General features: G+C 41.2%; 2 protein-coding genes across 4 annotated transcripts in view; one reads left to right on the top strand and one right to left on the bottom strand.

The window, feature by feature from the left end:
- Positions 1 to 1018: 1018 nt before the first annotated feature.
- TSPAN19 (tetraspanin 19) lies at positions 1019 to 17510 on the bottom strand. Of its 3 annotated transcripts, none has more exons than XM_048502185.1 (10): positions 17443 to 17510; positions 16412 to 16450; positions 13615 to 13703; positions 13448 to 13520; positions 10554 to 10684; positions 6824 to 6898; positions 3991 to 4101; positions 2683 to 2826; positions 1848 to 1931; positions 1019 to 1327 (listed from the first exon to the last, which is right to left on the bottom strand). In XM_048502185.1, the coding sequence occupies exons 3-10, from the start codon at positions 13678 to 13680 to the stop codon at positions 1256 to 1258; spliced, it is 756 nt and encodes a 251-aa protein (XP_048358142.1). In that variant the 5' UTR covers positions 13681 to 13703; positions 16412 to 16450; positions 17443 to 17510; the 3' UTR covers positions 1019 to 1255. The 3 variants fall into 3 exon arrangements, with proteins under 3 accessions (XP_048358142.1, XP_048358141.1, XP_048358140.1); XM_048502184.1 differs by lacking the exon at positions 17443 to 17510 and adding an exon at positions 16727 to 16760; XM_048502183.1 differs by lacking the exon at positions 17443 to 17510 and adding an exon at positions 16707 to 16747.
- A 296-nt stretch (positions 17511 to 17806) lies between these two features.
- The window catches only part of LRRIQ1 (leucine rich repeats and IQ motif containing 1), a 120392-nt gene continuing 119500 nt past the window's right edge, over positions 17807 to 18698 (top strand). The window contains exon 1 of the mRNA XM_048501554.1: positions 17807 to 17900. Within this exon, the coding sequence (XP_048357511.1) occupies position 17900 (1 nt within the window). The 5' untranslated portion in view covers positions 17807 to 17899. The remainder of the gene's footprint in view (positions 17901 to 18698) is intronic.

Genomic DNA, 18698 nt, shown 5'->3' with positions numbered 1-18698 from the left:
CTTATCAAAAATTATGAATAAACTTTTTGAACCACTGACCATGTCTGATTTGTCATTTTTATCTTTTAAGGTTGCTTTTCTGATCACTATTACCTCAGTCAGGAGAGTAGAAGAGTTGTCAGCTCTCCTGGTTGATACCCTTTTATCCTGATAAAATAGTCCTATGTCCTAGTTTAGAGTTTAGCTAGTGGTATCCCAGTTCCATATGTTACTGGACATTGCACTGCCTATGTTTTTTCACAATTCCAGCTTGTCAATATCCTTCTTGAATTGTGGTGCCCAGAACTGTAAACAATATTCCTGATGAGGTCTAGCCAATGCAGAATAGAGAGGTACAATTACATCCCTCAATCTTGACTCTATACTCCTTTTGATACAGCCCAAAATCGAATTGGCTTTCTTGGTCGCTGCATCACACTGCTGACTCATGTTCAGTTTGTGGTCTACTAAGACTCCTAGATCCCTTTCGCATGTAGTGTTGTCAAGCTAGGTGTTACCCATTCTATATCTATGCTTTTCATTTTTTCTGCCTAAGTGGAGTATCTTACATTTATCTCTGTTGAAATTCATTTTGTTCGTTTTGGCCCAGCTCTCTAATCTGTCCAGGTCATTTTGAATTCTGACTCTGTCCTCTAGGGTATTAGCTACCCCTCCTAATTTGGTGTCATCTGCAAATTTGAATAGCATGCCCTTTATTCCAAGTCTTTGATAAAAATATTGAATAGCACTGTGCCCAGGACAGAATCCTGTGGCACCCCACTGATCACTTCTCTCCACTTCTCTCTGCAGCTGTGTTACTTTCTCCCATCACATGAATGGCCAACAGGGAAATGTTGCATTGTATGACCTATTGCCACAATCAGCAACACTTGGCACAGAGGGTCATGAACTTGTACTTCTTTGTTCATTGATGTAAAACTTTACAGCCATAGCAATGAGGAGACATTTTCTCAGTGTGGCTGAAAGAGATGCAAGAACATCCCTGATCGCTCTGATTTCTAAAAGATTTATATGAAGATTTGACTAATGAGATTTTATTATTCAAATGTGAACATAATACATCTAAATCTAGGATCACGTCATCTTGAAGTCATAATATTTAAAAATAACTCCTTCTACAGGACCTGATTTGCAATTATGATCAAAATGTGGACCAATGGTGTTGAATAGTATCTATTGGAGTAACAATGACATTCAAGGGTCCTCTAACATGTAGTATAGAGTTTATCTGTACAAAGGCAGCACAAACATTTTGCTACTTGGTGGCCAGAACCACATTCCTCCTCATTATGCCACATAGCCAGGTGGAGACTATGAACTGAAGAGCCTAAAAAAAGTAACAGGAATAGGATGAAATTACAATAATTATCTTATGGAATGGTGCTTCAGAACAGGTACAAATTGCTACAATTTATTCATATGAAAGATGTTTCCAATCCCACCCATGCTTATTTTGACACTCGGATGCACATTCTACCTCTTCTGACCACAAGTCCTGTTTCAGCAGGAGAAACAGCATATATTGGGGTTCATCAGCAATATTTTGAATTCTATTGTAATATTTTTAAAATTAAAGCCCTCTGAATTGCATCATGTCAGTATGTTTGCCATTAGGCATAGTTGCAGCACCAATGAAAACTCTGCCCACCCACCAAAGTGCATGGCTATGTACCATGTGGGACTCATGGTATCAGTGTTTGCTATATGTACACAATATGGTTTTGTAGACATACATATAAATTTAGTTTGCAACTGCATTGAAAGTGATATTAAAATAGCCACTATTTGGCATATTGTAACATTCCCACATTCCCAATAACCATCTCAAAAGGTTAAATTATTCTTACTTCAACAGCTAGCAGTACAAAATGAATCACAAATAAAAGCCAAATATTTTCTTCATACCATGCCTCAATATCTTCCTCACAACCCTAGAAAAAAGAAAAAAATTAAGATTACATAATTTTGTTTTAGTTCATTTATTTGCACTGTATCATTTCCAGCTGTATAGGACTGAAAACTACTGGTAAGAGAAAAAAATTCAATGAACAAATGGATTCTGTTGCTTTCCAGAGTTGAGAAACAATGCTCACTTTGTGGGAGATAGAATTTGGTTCTAAAAAATATAAATTGTTTTCTATGCCTTGACAGACAGACAGACAGACAGACAGACAGACAGTTATTTCTCTGTATCTACATTGTTATTTACCTATGTAATTCCATCTTTTGTCATTGTTTTTATTTTATTAGAGGTTTGGTGGGCTACCTGGCACACAGGACAAGGTTCTATTGGTGGTGACACTAAAACTCTGGAAATTCACTTTCCAGAATGTATGTTTGGCCCTGCCCCTGGATGGTTTAGAAGGCTTGATTTCTTTTGTCAAGCTGATTCAATGGTCACAGTGGTGATTTCTCTATTCCATTTATTATATACTGGATTCTGGCTAAGCAATCTCACAAGTGCTTTTTTTTTATCAGAGATTGCTTGACCGGTGCTGCACTTGTATTTTCTGTTTTTCCCCTCCAATTTTGTCATATGATGTTTGTTTAAAAATTGTTCTATTGTTTTGAAAGTTTTTTTCTGAAAAGTGAGAAAGGTTTAAAATAAACACATTTCTGATTAAATTAATTTGGTACTTTAATTTACCAAATATCATTTTGTGGACAAGACAAAAGACTTACCTTAGTGTATGTGGCATTTTTCAGGGCATCACAAAACCATTCTTTTGTGTTAGAGGTTGTGCAAGAACAGGGCACCTGATTTATAAGTTCTTTGTGTTTATTCCCTTTCCAGTCAGTGAAATTGTGTCTCCCACAGCATTGTAGCTGGAACAGGATGACAGAAGGAGGAATAGACTAATATGGCAAACTCAATAAACATGATACATAGTTTCAGTAACAATAGTATATCCTGCTATATAATGGTCTGAATAGTGAAAAGTGAAGGTGTTATAGTAGAGCTCATTTTCATTGGATGAGGGAGAGAGTGAATGAATGAATGAACAAACCAACAAGCAAACTGGAGAGTTATGTTGTCACAGATACAGAACACAATAACAAATCTTCACAAATAAAGTTTTCACAAATAAAGAACACAGTAAAAATATATATCCTGTTTTAGACACCCAAAGAACAACTACATCTGAAATACTCCTTGGGATGTTAACAGTACAGTCCTAAATGGAGTTATATCCTTCTAAGCCAACTGAAGTAAATGACATTAGAAAGGTACAATTCTGTTTAGGATAGCACTGCTGGTCAGGGCTGAGGCTTTTGCTGCCCTAACTAGGCCAGATCAAGAAGGCCTTTGCCCTAGTATGTTACTGAAGAGTTGAAGGTATCATGAAACCTGTTAGTCACTTTCAATGCGAACAGTATAAGTTCCAGACACACCATACCTGAAAGCATGCATTACAGTGGCTTAAAAACAGGAGAGATTTTTGCTATACTCAGCAACTAATCACCTGTCCCGCTAAAGCATGGGTCCACCCCAACCTTTTCAAGCAGGTTCCTTTGGAATTCTGACACAGGATGGTGGGTACAACTATAGGGTGGGTTCATAGGGTATGGAGCCAAATACCATAGGGTATGGAGCCAAATACCAATTGGCTACTGCAGAAGGTAGAGCCAACCACAAAATGTTACACATAAACTCTTAAACTTTTAAGGTAGAAGATCTTTTAAAATAAACATTATCTTGTAAAAATGCCTTGTGTACACACACACAGTGATGCAGTGAAGATCCTTGTGCTGTGGTGGCATATGTAGCTGACGTGACTAAAAAACAGCCCTCTAATGGCCAATCAGAAACCAGATTGGGCAAAAGCCAAACTCACTTTCTAAACCATTTGGCAGGCAACAGGAAAAAATGTTAGTGGGTGTCACGGCACTCAGAAACAGCATGTTGGGATCCCTTGTTTTAAAGGAACTTTTATTTCTTTACAGCATTGAAGTTCAAGTGTGTGAAGCACAGCACAGAGTTTGCCTTACCATATGCTGAATACTGTTCAGAATATCCCACTGAGGTTCCTTTTCAAGCTGGTTTTTATTCCCATATGTAGAAATAAGTTCATCCATTTGAACTTTCCACAGTTTGTTAACCTGCTCATAGGATTTAACAGCATTGTTAATGTGAAATAATTTTAATTTTAGTAACATCACAGCTGATTATGCTTAGTGATGCTATTTATTTTATTATTTGTATCCAACCCCACTATCAAGCTTGATATTCATGGAAGGAATAAGATCACAGGATGCGGCACCTCATTTTATCCACCTTCTAGATGAACTGAAACCTGATATCACAGGATGTGGAGGGCCTTTGACCATGGAAAGCCAATTTTCAATTGTATGCAGCCGTCATGTGCAATTATGCTAGTGTTCATGACTGAGGCAAGAAGCCAATAAGCCCACGCTTATTGGATTACAGATCTTGAGTTTGCCTCTCATTTTGACAATAGAAATACTATTGTGCATCTGCACAAGGTGCTACTTCATGTTGTCAGGAAACCAGAGACTTTCTTCACTTCATGCATCTGAATGTGCAGCAATATCCACCAATGCAGGTGGGAGTGGGCCAGTCCCTACTGTAACCAGATATGACCATTGTTTGGCTTCCCTGGCATAATGCTGCATTGCTGCCTGACGTGGGCTTGACCTAAATGTAAAGGAAACACGCTTACCAATAATACTCTGCAGTTGCTCAGTGTCTTTTAAAAACTTGGCTGCCACCCATGCATGGCAGATATGCATGTTTATTTAGCACACTAGTGTCATACTCCATGGGCTGCCGACAAGGGTAAAGCCACATGAATGGGCTTCCAACAAATAATTTAAAAGTTTGGTACTACTGAATAAAATCACAGGATGCGGCACCTCATTTTATCCACCTTCTAGATGAACTGAAACCTGATATCACAGGATGTGGAGGGCCTTTGACCATGGAAAGCCAATTTTCAATTGTATGCAGCCGTCATGTGCAATTATGCTAGTGTTCATGACTGAGGCAAGAAGCCAATAAGCCCACACTGGTCGATTCCCCACTTCAAAAATGAAAGTAGATGCAAACCGGTTTGGTAAGATTTGGGACCTTTTGAAAACGGTTTCATGGTCCCCACTGCAGCTTCTATCCCCTTGTTCCCAGAAACGCAGCAGCCATGCAGGAGTCCCCACTGTCGGCAGATCAAATGCATGATCTGCTCAGGGGCTATCCTGATTGGCTGCTGCGTTGTGTTGGAGCGGGAATTTTTTTAACTTTCAAACTGACGGATCCACGTCTGTGCGAGCATGCGCAGAACGACTCTACATGGAGACGAAGAAACGGGCAATTATAACAAAACCCTGTTTCCATGCACCTCCATGTACCCGGATCCACGTGGATACGACATGTAGCACTGTTTTGTATTGCCTTCTACTCAGTCAATCAGTCAAAACTGGCCCCATGTTGCTTCGTATCCATGTGGATCTCTGGTCCGCAAAATAAAAAAACGGATGCGCACGCATCACACACAGACCACTGTGTCCTGATTGGATGGGAGGCTCCTCGTCACTTGCAAGGGCGGGTAGTTCGAATCTGGATTCACCTCCCCAACTTCCCCACTGCTCCAGATTGCCCATGCGTTTTTTGAAAAGGTCTACTTTCTTCCAGGTTCTAAAATAACACGTGCTTGGGGGGGGGGGGGTGCCAGAAATGGTATGAATGCGCGTTCGGCGCTGGTGAAGTGGGGAGTTCTGCAGGAAACCTGGATATTTGGAGTGACGAGCACGCATCTCATTGTGGGTGGGGAATTGACCAGAGATTCTAAATAGATTCCCAACAACCTTCATCATTTTGTAATCCATCAGCTACTAGACATAACAACTTTCTTGGTTGATTTCCAAGAGATGGAGTCAATAAGGTGGGGACCAGAGACACATCCTGTGAACACAGCCATATGTGCTTTGGTTGATCTTCTCTAGTCCCATGTGTGCCGTTCTTGCTTGGGATCAGGGCTGCAACAGCATGCAAAAAGAGCTTTAGCTTTCCTCTCCATGCTGTTACCCAGAAAATAAATTATCAGGGGGAGCAATTTTCCCACTGTGAACACAACAGGTGCCACTTGGTCTTTCACAGTGGGCCAGATGATGACCTACCGATCATTTCTATTTGAGGTTACACCAAAGAAAGAAGGCTAAAGCTCCTTCAAATTCAATGCAACTTAAATGTTTATTCAGTAAAATTGCATTTTTCTTCATACCTGGGAATTCTCCCATACATGTAAAATCTTCTCTCCCATTTTGCCTGACCAGTGGTGTGCGCTCATGGGGCAGGTGGGGGGGGGGTGACGCGCTGGGCACCCCCCCCCCCGTGTGGGGTGTGTGGTGGGCGAGTGGCAGGGGCATTCTGGGGCATTCTGAGGTGGGGTGGGCAGCGCCACAGCAGGGGCACAGGGCGCACGCCCCCGGCATAGTTCCCCTTCGCTCCACCCCTGTGCCTGACGCTGTCTGGCTTTTGCTGTGTGCATGTTCTAGCACTTTGACACTGGTACAACAGAGCTCCTCATATTGAGGGGCCTGCCGTCCCCCCCTTCTTGGGGTGGGTTTTTAAATTGAGCCTGGACGCCTCTTGTTTAATTTGCTAATTGTTAGCTGCTGTTTTTATGTATTGTAAGATGTTTTATTGATGGAGCCTATGTTTGTATTTTACCGGATTTGCTCCTTTTTATTGTTTATATATTATGTTGTTCACCACCCGGAGCCCTTTGGGGATCGGGCGGTATAGAAATTGAATAAATAATAATATATATAAATAATAATATATATATATATAGGTGGATATACATACCATTTCAGTTCCCATATAAAGATGTATGAGCATTCCAACTTGGACAACAAAGACAAGGAAAACAAGAACCATATACTGAAAAATAACATTTATAATGTTAAATGATGGGCTGTTTCAATGATGAATATAGTACAAAAACATAACAGATGAGGACAGATGAGGACATAATTAAAATATGAAAATATTCCACTGTTAACACATCTTCGTACCCCAGTTTTATTAATCAGAACTAGGTTTCCCACACTGTTAGTTTCACTTTAAAAGAAAATAAAGGAAATGTCTTATTTACTTTAAAATATTATTAACAGTATATACAGCCTTTATTTGATTAGTGGAACTCTGTGGGGACTGAAGGATTAAACATCTTCTTCCATTCCTATATGTTCCCACTCCAAATTAAGACTGTCAACACACACAATATGGGTCTGTTGGCAATCATGATTTTCTTCTCATCTGTTGGTGCACTGTGGCATACTTGGTGTCATTGTCAGTCATCTTGCCATAAATTTGCTTTTTATCCTTGTTGTAGAGCTTCCATCATAATCAAGTAAATGGAATCTATGATTTTTTCTGGTTGTTGTGTTGAGCTTTCTGGGTTGTGCGGCTGTGGACTGGTAGATCTTGCTCCTAATGTTTCACCTGCATCTATGGCTGGCATCTTCAGAGGTGTATCCAGAGGTGTAGCTGAGCCAAACTGCTCCCGGTGCGCATTATAATTTTCTGCCCCCCGCGGCGCCCCCCCCCCCGTGGCAACCCCCCCTTCCCTTTTTACACTTACCTTAGTTCCTTTCCTTTTTCAGAACTTTTTCAGGCTGCAAAAGGCCTGTTCTCAGTAAAAATGGTCTGATGGGAACTATACTTCCCAGGAGATCTTGTGAGCCCCAAGGTCTTCCGGGAACTGTAGTTCCTCAGGCTGTTTTTACTGCAAACAGGCCTTTTGCAGCCTGAAAAAGCTCTGAAAAAGGAAAGGAACTAAGGTAAGTATGGGAGGGGGCGCCACAAGGGGGGGCGCAGGGGGCGTGGGAAAGGGGGAGGGGCTTGGGGGCGATTTTCCGCGCCCCCAGGCATGCGCCCAGTGCATGGTGCACCCCCCCTGCCCCCTTGTAGCTCTGCGACTGGGTGTATCACAGACAGAAGTATGTTATATACTGTGTCCAGTAACACACTTCTCTCTGTGATACACCTCTGAAGATGCTAGTCACAGTTGCAGGCGAAATGTTAGGAACAAGATCTACCAGACCACGGCCACACAATCCAGAAACAGCTCACAACAACCAGTTGAGTCCTGCCGTGAAAGCCTTAAACAATACATATGAATTATTCCTTTAATATTCTCGCTGAACATTGTTATAGCCCATCAGTTGTTATTCCCTTATCACATAGGATCTAGATATTTGTCATATTTTCAGATCATAGTATTGTGTGGGAAATACAGCTCTTTGTTAGGGGGCATCATGATTCAGAATACTGTAGTCATGGGCCCAATTCAAATGGTTTCCACTAGCAACTTTTTCTAACATGAATAATACATTATGAGCATCAGAAATCACCTGAATATAATAAAATCTTGACTAGGATCATCTCCAGACTTTGCTTTAAGAGTGGTCAGTTTCAGTTGTGTATGGGTTGACTGTTATCGTTTTATTTGCTTGAGTGGGTTAATCTGATGTTTGGTTTGTATTTTGTATTCCACATTTTGTGTTCTGTATTTTATATAGGTATATTGACTGCAAAGTTCTTAACTAAGTTCTCAAACTAATTTTCTCTTCATGGACTGAGTACTCTCCCTCTCCTATACTAGAGAACATATTACCAAGTCATTTCTTAAAAGGAGACCAGCATTATAGGCATCTCCCTCACCTAGGCAGGCTTACCCCCAAACACACAATGAAGGACTACCTTGCAAATGCTAAACTGAGGGTAGGGCTCAAACTGATATGTAAGCCCTCTGACCAATCCTATAATATATATATATTATTTCATAATATTTTCCTGTTAAACTACATAGGCAGAAGCCACCTCTCATATTTTTGTGTGGATAGCAGAGTGTCCAAGCTGAAGGCAGACCACAGCCAAAAGGTCAAAACTACTTTTACAAAAGCTGAGTTAATGAGTTACTCCAGCATATCCTGGAGGCCTCATTTTGTTTGTGGGCATGATCATGATTACCACACCTTGCTATAGAAACTGTTAAAGACAAAGAATATGGAAAGCCAACTTGCAATCAGATTCTGCATTTCCCTATCTCTTCTGGAAACCAAGTTAGCAACAAATAGTTGTTCCTTTGCATTTCCTTCCCCTTTGTTATGACTCCTAAACCACTTACCTCATCCTGAATCAATCAAGCCTCATTCAAATCTGAATACTCAAAGGCAGAGACTGCAAGAGTTACTTTGCATAAAAGCCAGTCTGTGCTTCCTGATATAATCTAGGACCACTTGACCCCCATTGTCATGGGCTTGGGGCCGTAGAGCTGACTGATTACCCTAGCACCCCCCCAGACCCAGCACAGATGTGAAACGTGAGTGTGATTGGTTCCTTTCCCATCAAGGAATCCACTCCAATCTTATAAAAAATTCAGTTTACCTGCAACATTTTGCTCAGTGCCACATGCTCTCTTGCTGTGGTGTTGAGACATGGATTCGTCCTTCATTGGGTTCCTGTGCTGGCATGGAATCCCTGCCTTCTACTTCTACCCTCCTAAGAATCGTTAGGTAAAGTATCACCCCAGAACAATCCCCATTCCCTTCTCTATTATCCAATCTATCTTTAAAACGTTTTTATATACCAGGAACTTGAATGTATGTGCCCTTGTGTCTTGCTGTGCATGTGTATTTTTAAACAAATTTATATAAACATTTAAACTCAATTTGGACTCTTGCTTCTCTGTGGGATATTCATTGCCAGAATTCCTTCCCCGTAGATACAGTCTAAAAGATCTCCTCTCGGCCCCTCTCGCTGCCAATGTGAGTTCATTCCCCTTTGCTACTTTTAAAATATATATGTGTGCTGTTACACTTTTTAGCAGCTGGTGGAGAATCCCTTTAATAAAATCCTTACCCCTGTTAAGGCCGTAACAGATATGAGGCATACCTCTGTTTGTAAAAGAAAAATTGTGTCTGTGTCTGTGCATATAACTCTGATTCAGATTATGAGTACATAAGGAGGGGAGAGCAGGTTAACTCTCTGATTATCATTTGGTTTTGCAGATTGAGATTGGGCTTTCCATGGTGTTATTAGTGCTTTAAAGAGGAAAAAATATTTTAAATGACACTCCACCCCCTTCAAATATTAATGCCTACTGGGTGTCTGGTTTCAGTTAGGGAACCAGAAAGGATCTGAAGGGAGCAGTGACCCATGGATTGGGACTCAGGAAATATCCCAGTCCCTACTACTAGCTTCAGAACCATGAAAGCATGTCACTACTGCATAAACCTCTGAATAAATCTCCTAATACCAGTGTCTTAAGGCTATATCAGGAAAATATCTCATATTATATGCCCTATTGTTGGTCCTCCAGAGTAACTGATTATCTACTGTGTGAAATAGGATACTGGATTAGATGGAACACTGGTCTGATCCAGGAAGACTGTTCTTATGAGTGACCAGAGGAACAGAGCATGGGCATAGGGTGATGACAACACCTGCCTCTTTCAGAGTCTACCAAACTCTTAGTAGCTTGCTGTCTGCATAGCCCTCTCTTACAACACTGGCCACATACCCTACTTACCACAGTGACTAAGCATCTGATTCGTCTAATGCTTCCTAGGTATCCTAAGAGACCAATGAAGACAATGATGGATCCAGTGGCAAGTAGCATATTAGAAATGTAACCCATCAAAGCATTTTCACCTGTAGATACTAATAGAAAACACATTTATATTTTGAAACTTTTAAACATCTGTGACACAGCTAAACATAGCACTGCAATATCCTTTTGGTGAATATTTTGAATTAGAAAAAATGGAGAAAGAGACTTTTTTAGTACAGAGTGATCTGTGAGAGAAATTCTTTGTTTGCCTGGCAAAGAAGGTAGCCCAGCATTGTTTTCCTTGAGAAAACCATCTTTGTCAACTTTGCCAACATGAACAAGGAACTCCTAGATGTTTTAGCCAGACATTAATTGGATTAAAGGTCATTCAAAAGTAAATTCTACCCACCAGAAACAAGAACTCTACTGTTTTTTTATGTGATCACTTATCCTGGGAATAGAAGTTATTCAAGAATATATCACAACAACCTTAACAAGTCTACTCATAAGGTGCTTACTTCCAGGAAAGTTTTATTAGGTTTACTTGGTTTATTTCTTGGTTTATTTCTTCAGCATATAAAGTAATCAGAATTTCAACAATTAATAGACAATTGATAGTATGTACATAATTTCTACTGAACTTCAGACCAGTGTCTCAGTAACCAACTAAATAGTTTGCTTTGAGGGCACAAAATATGCTTTTAAAAAGAACTCAAAAATTGCCTTTCAATTAACTTCTGGAATTCATATTAGGATACAGGCATGAAAAATCAACTATGAGCTGACTGGAATATAGCACAATGTTGGGTATCACAATAATTTGTACACACAAAGACACTGGTGGATTCCACACAGGGCAAATATAACAGGTGTAGTATGCAATAAAAACCATTGGGGAGGGGGGTACTTCACACAGGTCCTGTCCCCAAAACAAGTCTGCCCCATTTTATGTCCCTCAACCCAGGATTTTCAAAAATTACTAAACCAGAGATCCAGTTCCAAAATCCCTGGTTGGAACTGCTCCTTCTTGAACAGCCAGCCAGGAGGCGCTTTATTTCCACTGTGCTGTCCACAGTCAGGGAGAATTTATTTCCACTCGTTTTCACTGTGCTGTCCACAGTCAGGGAGAATCTGCCTGCCATTGTCCCCTTTTATTTTATTTTGTGTGTTGCACATGTGCAGCTGTGCAGGTGCAGCTGACCGTATTGTGGGATGATTGGCATGGCTGCACGGGTCATTTCTGTATGCCTGCACAGCTACATATGTGTTGCAGGAATTAAAAAGAGAGAGAGAAGCATCTCCATGTGAAGATGCAAAAGCAAACTGGGTTGTTTCCATGGGCTCCAATCACTGCCTGCACGGCACTCATGTGAATGGAGAAAAGGAAAACAGGTTCCTTTCTGCAACCCAGGCCGAATCAACCACTGCACTGAATCCTGGATGAATGCACACACCATGTTAAATCATGTGAAGTGGAGGGGTGGCCAGCATGCTTGTTCCTCCTTCCTCTCTGTGTACCTTGCTTTGTGTACCAATATGTTTTGTGTACAGAGCACAAAATAATTGTTAAAATTTTACATGAGGGTGGTAACAACAGAGGGTGAGGAAGATGGAGGTAGGGATAAACAAGGAAAGAATATGTGTTTTTTTCAGTTCCATGAGTTTATGGTTAGTTTCAGTAGGGAAACAGTATGAAACATTTCATAGGAAAGGCTCCAATATTTATAACTATTATAAAGTTATTGTATAGAAAGTAAGTGTGCCTTGTGCCTAGAGTATCAGATCATTTATTTATTTGTTTAATTAAATTTGTATGCCACCCCTCCCTTTTCATGCTCGGAGTGGTCCACAATAGTTCATAAATCAAGATAAAATACAATAATTATAAATCTATAAACAGTTACTTGAATTAAAAATGATACATCCTAACCGGCAATATCTCATCAGCTGATAAAAGAGAGAAGATGGAAAGAATTCCCATCTACTAGGAGGGGCAGCCGGTATGGGGGGGCGGGGAGGTAGGCCGGAAATGGTAACTGTTGCTGCCTTAACCATATGACTGGTGGAACAGCTCCATCTTACAGGATCAGGAGACCCTGGTTTGAATTCTCACCATGGAAAATGGCTTGGTGACCTTGAGCAGTTACACATTCTCAGCCTAACCTATGCCACAGACTTGTGGTGATACAATGGAGGAGAGGAGAATGACATAAGCCACTTTGAGTCCCCATTGGGAAGAAAAGTGGGTATAAATTGTGTTAATAAATAAGTAAATAAAATATTATGAATGTAGAAAAGCAAACATCCATTGCTACTCATTATGTCCCCTGTGATTAAATTGTGCTATACTTTTCAGATAATAAATATCATCTCTTACTTATACTTGCTATGTAGGACTATCATAATCTATCATAATCTGCAGTGACATGGAGACATTGCCCAACGTACAAGATAAGCCAAAGCACATAAATGGTTTGCTGTGGGGGGGCTGCACAGTGGCCATAATATGTACACTAGTCAGAAGTTCTTCAGAACTACAAAACTGATTTTAGTATAAACACCTGAAATGCAATATTTTGCTATTTGTTATATTGCTATATTGATGGTTGGTATGTTATTGGAGTCAAACTGGTAAACCCAAGGATTCCCCTATGGCAACCTGACTTTTCCTTCATTGATTCTGACAACAATTTTGTATGATGAAGGACACCACAATTTGTCAACAAACTGGATACTTCGGTTTTCTGCAGTATAAACAGATATTGCAATGCAATACTGCCACCCTGTGGGAAACTGAGTGTTAAACGGTGTTGAATGGAATGCATTTTGCAAGTTATAAAGAACAAAAATAAATGCACAGTTCTTATACTTACATAAAAATGTGACAAATTTGTTCCCATCAAGCAAAATCCAGTGACCAAATGCTATAAGCATAAGACCTAATAGCTGAAAGTAATTAAAAATGTTATTTCTCAGTTCCAACTGTTACTATGGTGCTGAATATGAAATAAATTTGTCAGTGAGAATACAAGTGTCTTACCAAGAAAATTCCATTAAGAATATTTAAGAAGTATGCTACTACAAAGAGTTTGTCTCTTTTTTTCATTGTTGGTTTTATTAACACTGCATCTGGAAATAAAGGTTGCACACAATGTTTATTTGAAAATTCCAATCCCATCTCATAAATATTCATGTTCAGAATCATCAAATGTTAGTAAAACATTTCCATTTTTAAAGGTCCAAGATGCTCTACACAGATGTAGGCTGACTTCAGTCTTGTGTGGTCTTTCAAAAATAATATTCCCATGGTCCCCCAACATGTTTTAAATTTACACAGAAAGAAAGCTAAAGCATAACTTGGAGGATATGAGCAGCCAAGTAGAGGTTTTTATGACCTCTTAGCCTTGACCTTCCAGATGTTCTGGTGTTAGAATTCATAAAATTCACCCTAGGTAATTGTCACCAACATCTCAAATGAAGCCTAATACTTGGTTCTTGTTGTCTTCAATTCTCCAAGAGTTGTTTATTTGCAGCAACACACTGCTTCTTTGCATAGATTGCACAAGTTTTTCCAACAGATAAAACTGGGTTATTTGTTAGAAATGAGACATAAAATTAAAAATATTAAAGAAGATACTGCTAAGATTTCAGCCTGGCTAAACATTTTGTATTGTACTTTATAAGGTAATGGTCTATATGTTCTTTTGTTCCTTTCCATTTGGAGACTACGCCCCCCCCCAAAAAAAAAGAATCAAAATTTTGCAAGAATTTGTCATATATGCATGTTCATGCCTCGCTGGTATTGTAGTTAGCGGGTCAGTTCTGTGTTGGCTGGCCTCGTTTCTCCGAAACTGGGGACTGCAGGTGGCGTCGGGGGAAGAGAACTCCAGTCAACATCCCATAGTGGGGTGCCGCAGGGAGCGATCCTCTTCCCGATGCTTTTTAACATCCACATGTACCCCCTGGCAAGTTTGGTCTGGAGTTTTGGGCTGTGATGTCATCAGTATGCGGATGACACGCAGCTCATGTTCACGATGGAGGGCCACCCATCTTCAACCCCTGAGGCTCTCCAGCGTTGTTTGGACGCTGTTGCTGGTTGGTTGAGAGCGAGTCGGCTAAAGTTAAATCCTACACAGACAGAAGTCCTGTGGCTGGGTCGAGGGGAGTGTCCGGTGGCCTTTGGCCTGCCTACGCTGCATGGTGAGACTTTACAGCTAGCCTCATCTGCCAAAGGCCTAGGGGTGATTCTGGACCCAGCACTATCACTGGAGGCCCAGGTCACCCGAACGACTCAGACGGCTTTTTACTATCTGCGGCAGGCACAGCAATTGGCCCCGTATCTGGCCCGCCCTGATCTGGCCACTGTGATTAATGCAACGGTCACCTCCAGGTTAGACTACTGTAACTTGCTCTATGCAGGCTTACCTTTAGCCATGATCTGGAAATTGAAACTCTTACAGAATGCAGCAGCCAGGCTTCTTACAGGAACATTGAGCAGGGACCAGATTATACCGGTTCTATACCATCTGCCCTGGCTGCCGATCGAGTACCGGGTCATGTTTAAAGTATTGGTCCTGACCTTCAAAGTCATTCATGGCTTTGGACCTGCATACCCGAAGGACCGCCTCTCCCGTTAGGCCCCTCCGCTCTTTGGAGGAGGACTACTGGTGACCCCTGGCCCTAAAGCAATCAGGCTGGCCCCCACCTGGTGGAACAAGCTCCCAAGGGAGATCAGGGCCCTTCAGGACCTGCAGCGTTTCCACAGGGCCTATAAGACGGACCTGTTCTGCCAGGCATTAGGCCAGCCTGGGTAAGAACATCGCTACCGTTCCATCTGGTCTCCCGTGGGCGCAAGGGTGGGGAGGGGGGAGGGATGACGCCATCTGATATAATATGGTTCCTGGTTTTTTAATTAGATGATATTAGTTTTATACTGTGTTTTAAAGTTGTATTTTATATCATGGTTGTTCACCACCCTGAGCGGTCTATAAGACCAATAAATGAATAAATAAAACTCTTTTGGGGTTTTATTTTTTAAAAAACTGCACCAAATGTTTTGAATAGTTAAAGAGTGTGTAAATTCAAACTTTTTTTTTTTAAAAAAAGAATGAATTTATACATTTAAAATAAAAAGGTTCAGAAATTCCTGGAAATTTTGGTGTAGAAGCAGAGAATTGTGGCTTTGGGGAGACAGGAATCTTAGAGGCAATCTCCACAGCAGCCATTTTCTCCGAGGAACTGATCTTTGTAGTCTGGAGATCAGTTGTAGTTCCAGGACAACTACAGGCCCCACCTACATGCAAAGGAGATGCTTTGCCAATGAGCAACAGCCCCTCCCCAGGGTAGATGCCATCAAGACTCCTATGGACACATTGGTACAGTGGTGTGGAATGAATATCTATTGCGGATAAGTGCCATTTCCTGATGTCAATTCACATATACTCTTCCCCTCACCACCATCTTCCAGTGACATGGCAAAGAAAAGGCAGTATTCACTGTGTTTAAGTTATGACAAGTGCCATCTTCTCTACACTGTGGTATATACATGGACCCTTGTGAAGGGTAAACAACAATTGCATATAGCCTCAGAGTTCCATATTCGGCTGAAGGAGGCTGCTTTTAAGTGTGATTTTTCTGTTTGTTCAGCAGTTCTCTGCCTGTTTAGATTTATGCTATGTCTCCCAGAGCTAATGGGAGACCTGTTCATCTTTATAGGAGTTTTTGAAAGAAAGATCTTAGAAACTGAAATTGCATGCCCTCATAAACAATCTCTTTTTGCTTTTGTACATGATAAACTCACAATAAACTTGAACATTTATTCCCATAGACAAACATACCCAGGAGCTGACAATGTCTTCTTTTTAAATGTCACTGTCCTGATAAAAAAACAATAGAAAAAGAAATAATGTGCATGCTATATTATTTAATTTAAATTCACTTCCATATATCTGGTAGACATTTCAGTGCTACTGGAAATGCTGACTTATGGTAAAAATTACAATGGTTCAATAACTATTCTGATGTTACTACATAATAGATTTTAAAAGTTAGACTATCTATTGCAAATCAGAAGGTTGTATAGTACTGAAGCACAATTTATATATCTAACCCTTGTAAAAGTTTTGCCCTTACCTTTATTAGCTTTGGCTCACCTGTAAGAAGTGTAACCTTAGTGCTCCAGTCATCTATGTATAACTATGTTCAGGCAACTTCCTTGTTACAGAGGTAACTATGTGCTCAGCTATGGAAGTTTGTTTTATTTCCAGTGTTATTGTTTGGCTTTACTTATTTTAAAACTGTAGACTTCACACTCAACAGCCAACCGGCTTTCAAGATGGTTTCTAAAGTACTATTTATCTGATGACTTTATTGTAATTTGTTGATTTTGTTAATGGTTTTTATTTTGTTGCCTGTTTTTACTGTTACGATTGCAAGCCACCTCAGCACTTTATCCAAAGGAAAAGTATACGTTTTTTTAAAAAAAATCTAACAAACATAACACTTGTTTATCTAGGATAGTGGCACTGTGAACATGGGAGAGAGCACTGTCAAGTCTCAGCCAATTTATGGTGACCACATGGTGTATTCAAGACAAGAGATGAACAGAGTTGGAAATATTCAATTAGGTATCAGCTGTAGAAATGTTTGTCTCTGTGCATTTTAAAACTCGCAAAATTACAATATTTTCTTTTTGAGAAGCAATGGGAAAAGGGGTATGTGCATTCCCACAAGCTTCTCAATAAGGTTGCCTAGCTCCAGATAGCACCTAGGTATCTGCCCTATTAGCACTGTTCCCGGGCAAAAGAGATCAGTTCCCTTGGAGAAAATGGCTGTTTTGGAGACTGTTTTGGAATTTATGGCACTTTACCTTGCTGAGCTCACACCCCTACCCAGGCTTCACCCCAACATCTCCAGAAGTTTCTTAACCTAGAGCTGGCAACCCTGCTTCTCAAGGCCAGTCTTTTCTTCAGAATTCGAGCAGAGGATACCTAGCCAGTCTGAACAGATCACTCCACATAATCCACGCAGCGCCTACACTCTGCCCCTCCCACTGCTGCCCCCCCCCTTCTTTTTCCGCAGGAAGCATTAAAGCGAATGTTCATCTGTAACTAGCTTTAACCTTCGTCGGATTCCGTAGCTAGCGATTCTTCTCTCCGTTTCCTATTCGTTGTTGCCATAGTTACACTTCCTGTAACATTAGGCTCCTTGCAGACTCGCGGTTTCTGAAGTAGGTGGGGACTTAATGGAATCGGAAGACGATTGTGGGGAGGGGAGTTATAACATTTTTTTGGTAATAACGACAAGGTGGGTGTGGACTCTGTGCAAGTAAGTGATAGTGATACTAGTTTGTATGTGTGCAAGCGTCTGAGACGGCCGTTAACAAAAGGCTGAAAATAAACTACAGGTCCCAGACTGCCGCGGGACGCCGCTGAATCTATGTAAATATGTTGTTTTCCCCATACACTGTGGGAGTTGTAGTCCCCGTGCGCTTCGTAAATGCTGGTGAGGCAGCACGAATACAGGTTGAACGTTCATGTTCCTGCAAATGGATTTTCGGGGGCGGGGGGAGGTTAGCTAACCGCTGCTATACTATCAGTACCAAGAGCTTCGTCGAGATCCTTCGTGACCCCCGTTTAATTAGTGCGCATTCGCTAATTGGGTTTGCCTTTGAGTCCTTTGGAATACCTTGGTGTTTACAGCCCTTCCCCCTCGCGTTGAGAAGGGCTGGGATTAATGTTTACACCCAGAGGTGGGATGCAGCCGGTTTCCACCGGTTCCCGAGAGGTGGTTACTATTTTTTTCTGAGTGCCGAGAAGGGGTTACTAAGGGCTAGCCTGCTCAGGCGTCAGCATCCCTGCCCTGCCAGGCAGACAGACTTGCAGCCAGCAGCACCTTCAGAGTTCAGGCTATGAAGGAAGTGGGACGTAAACAAAAGGAGGGTGTGGGCCAGCCAGCTGTCGACTCTCAGCCTGGCCGAGGAGCTCTCTCCGCCTCCTCCCTTCACACACAGAGCCAGGAGGAGAGGCAACACGTGGGTAAATAAGGAAGCAAAAGAACGCAGCAGAGGAGACACTCCGTATAGAGAAGCAATTAAAAAAAGGAAAGAGACAAGATAACTAGCTT

This window comes from Sphaerodactylus townsendi, linkage group LG06 (assembly GCF_021028975.2).
Source record: "Sphaerodactylus townsendi isolate TG3544 linkage group LG06, MPM_Stown_v2.3, whole genome shotgun sequence".
NCBI classification, from domain to species: domain Eukaryota; kingdom Metazoa; phylum Chordata; class Lepidosauria; order Squamata; family Sphaerodactylidae; genus Sphaerodactylus; species Sphaerodactylus townsendi.
The sequence above is the reverse complement of the archived record's forward strand: the minus strand, read 5'-3'. Positions and strand labels throughout refer to the sequence as shown.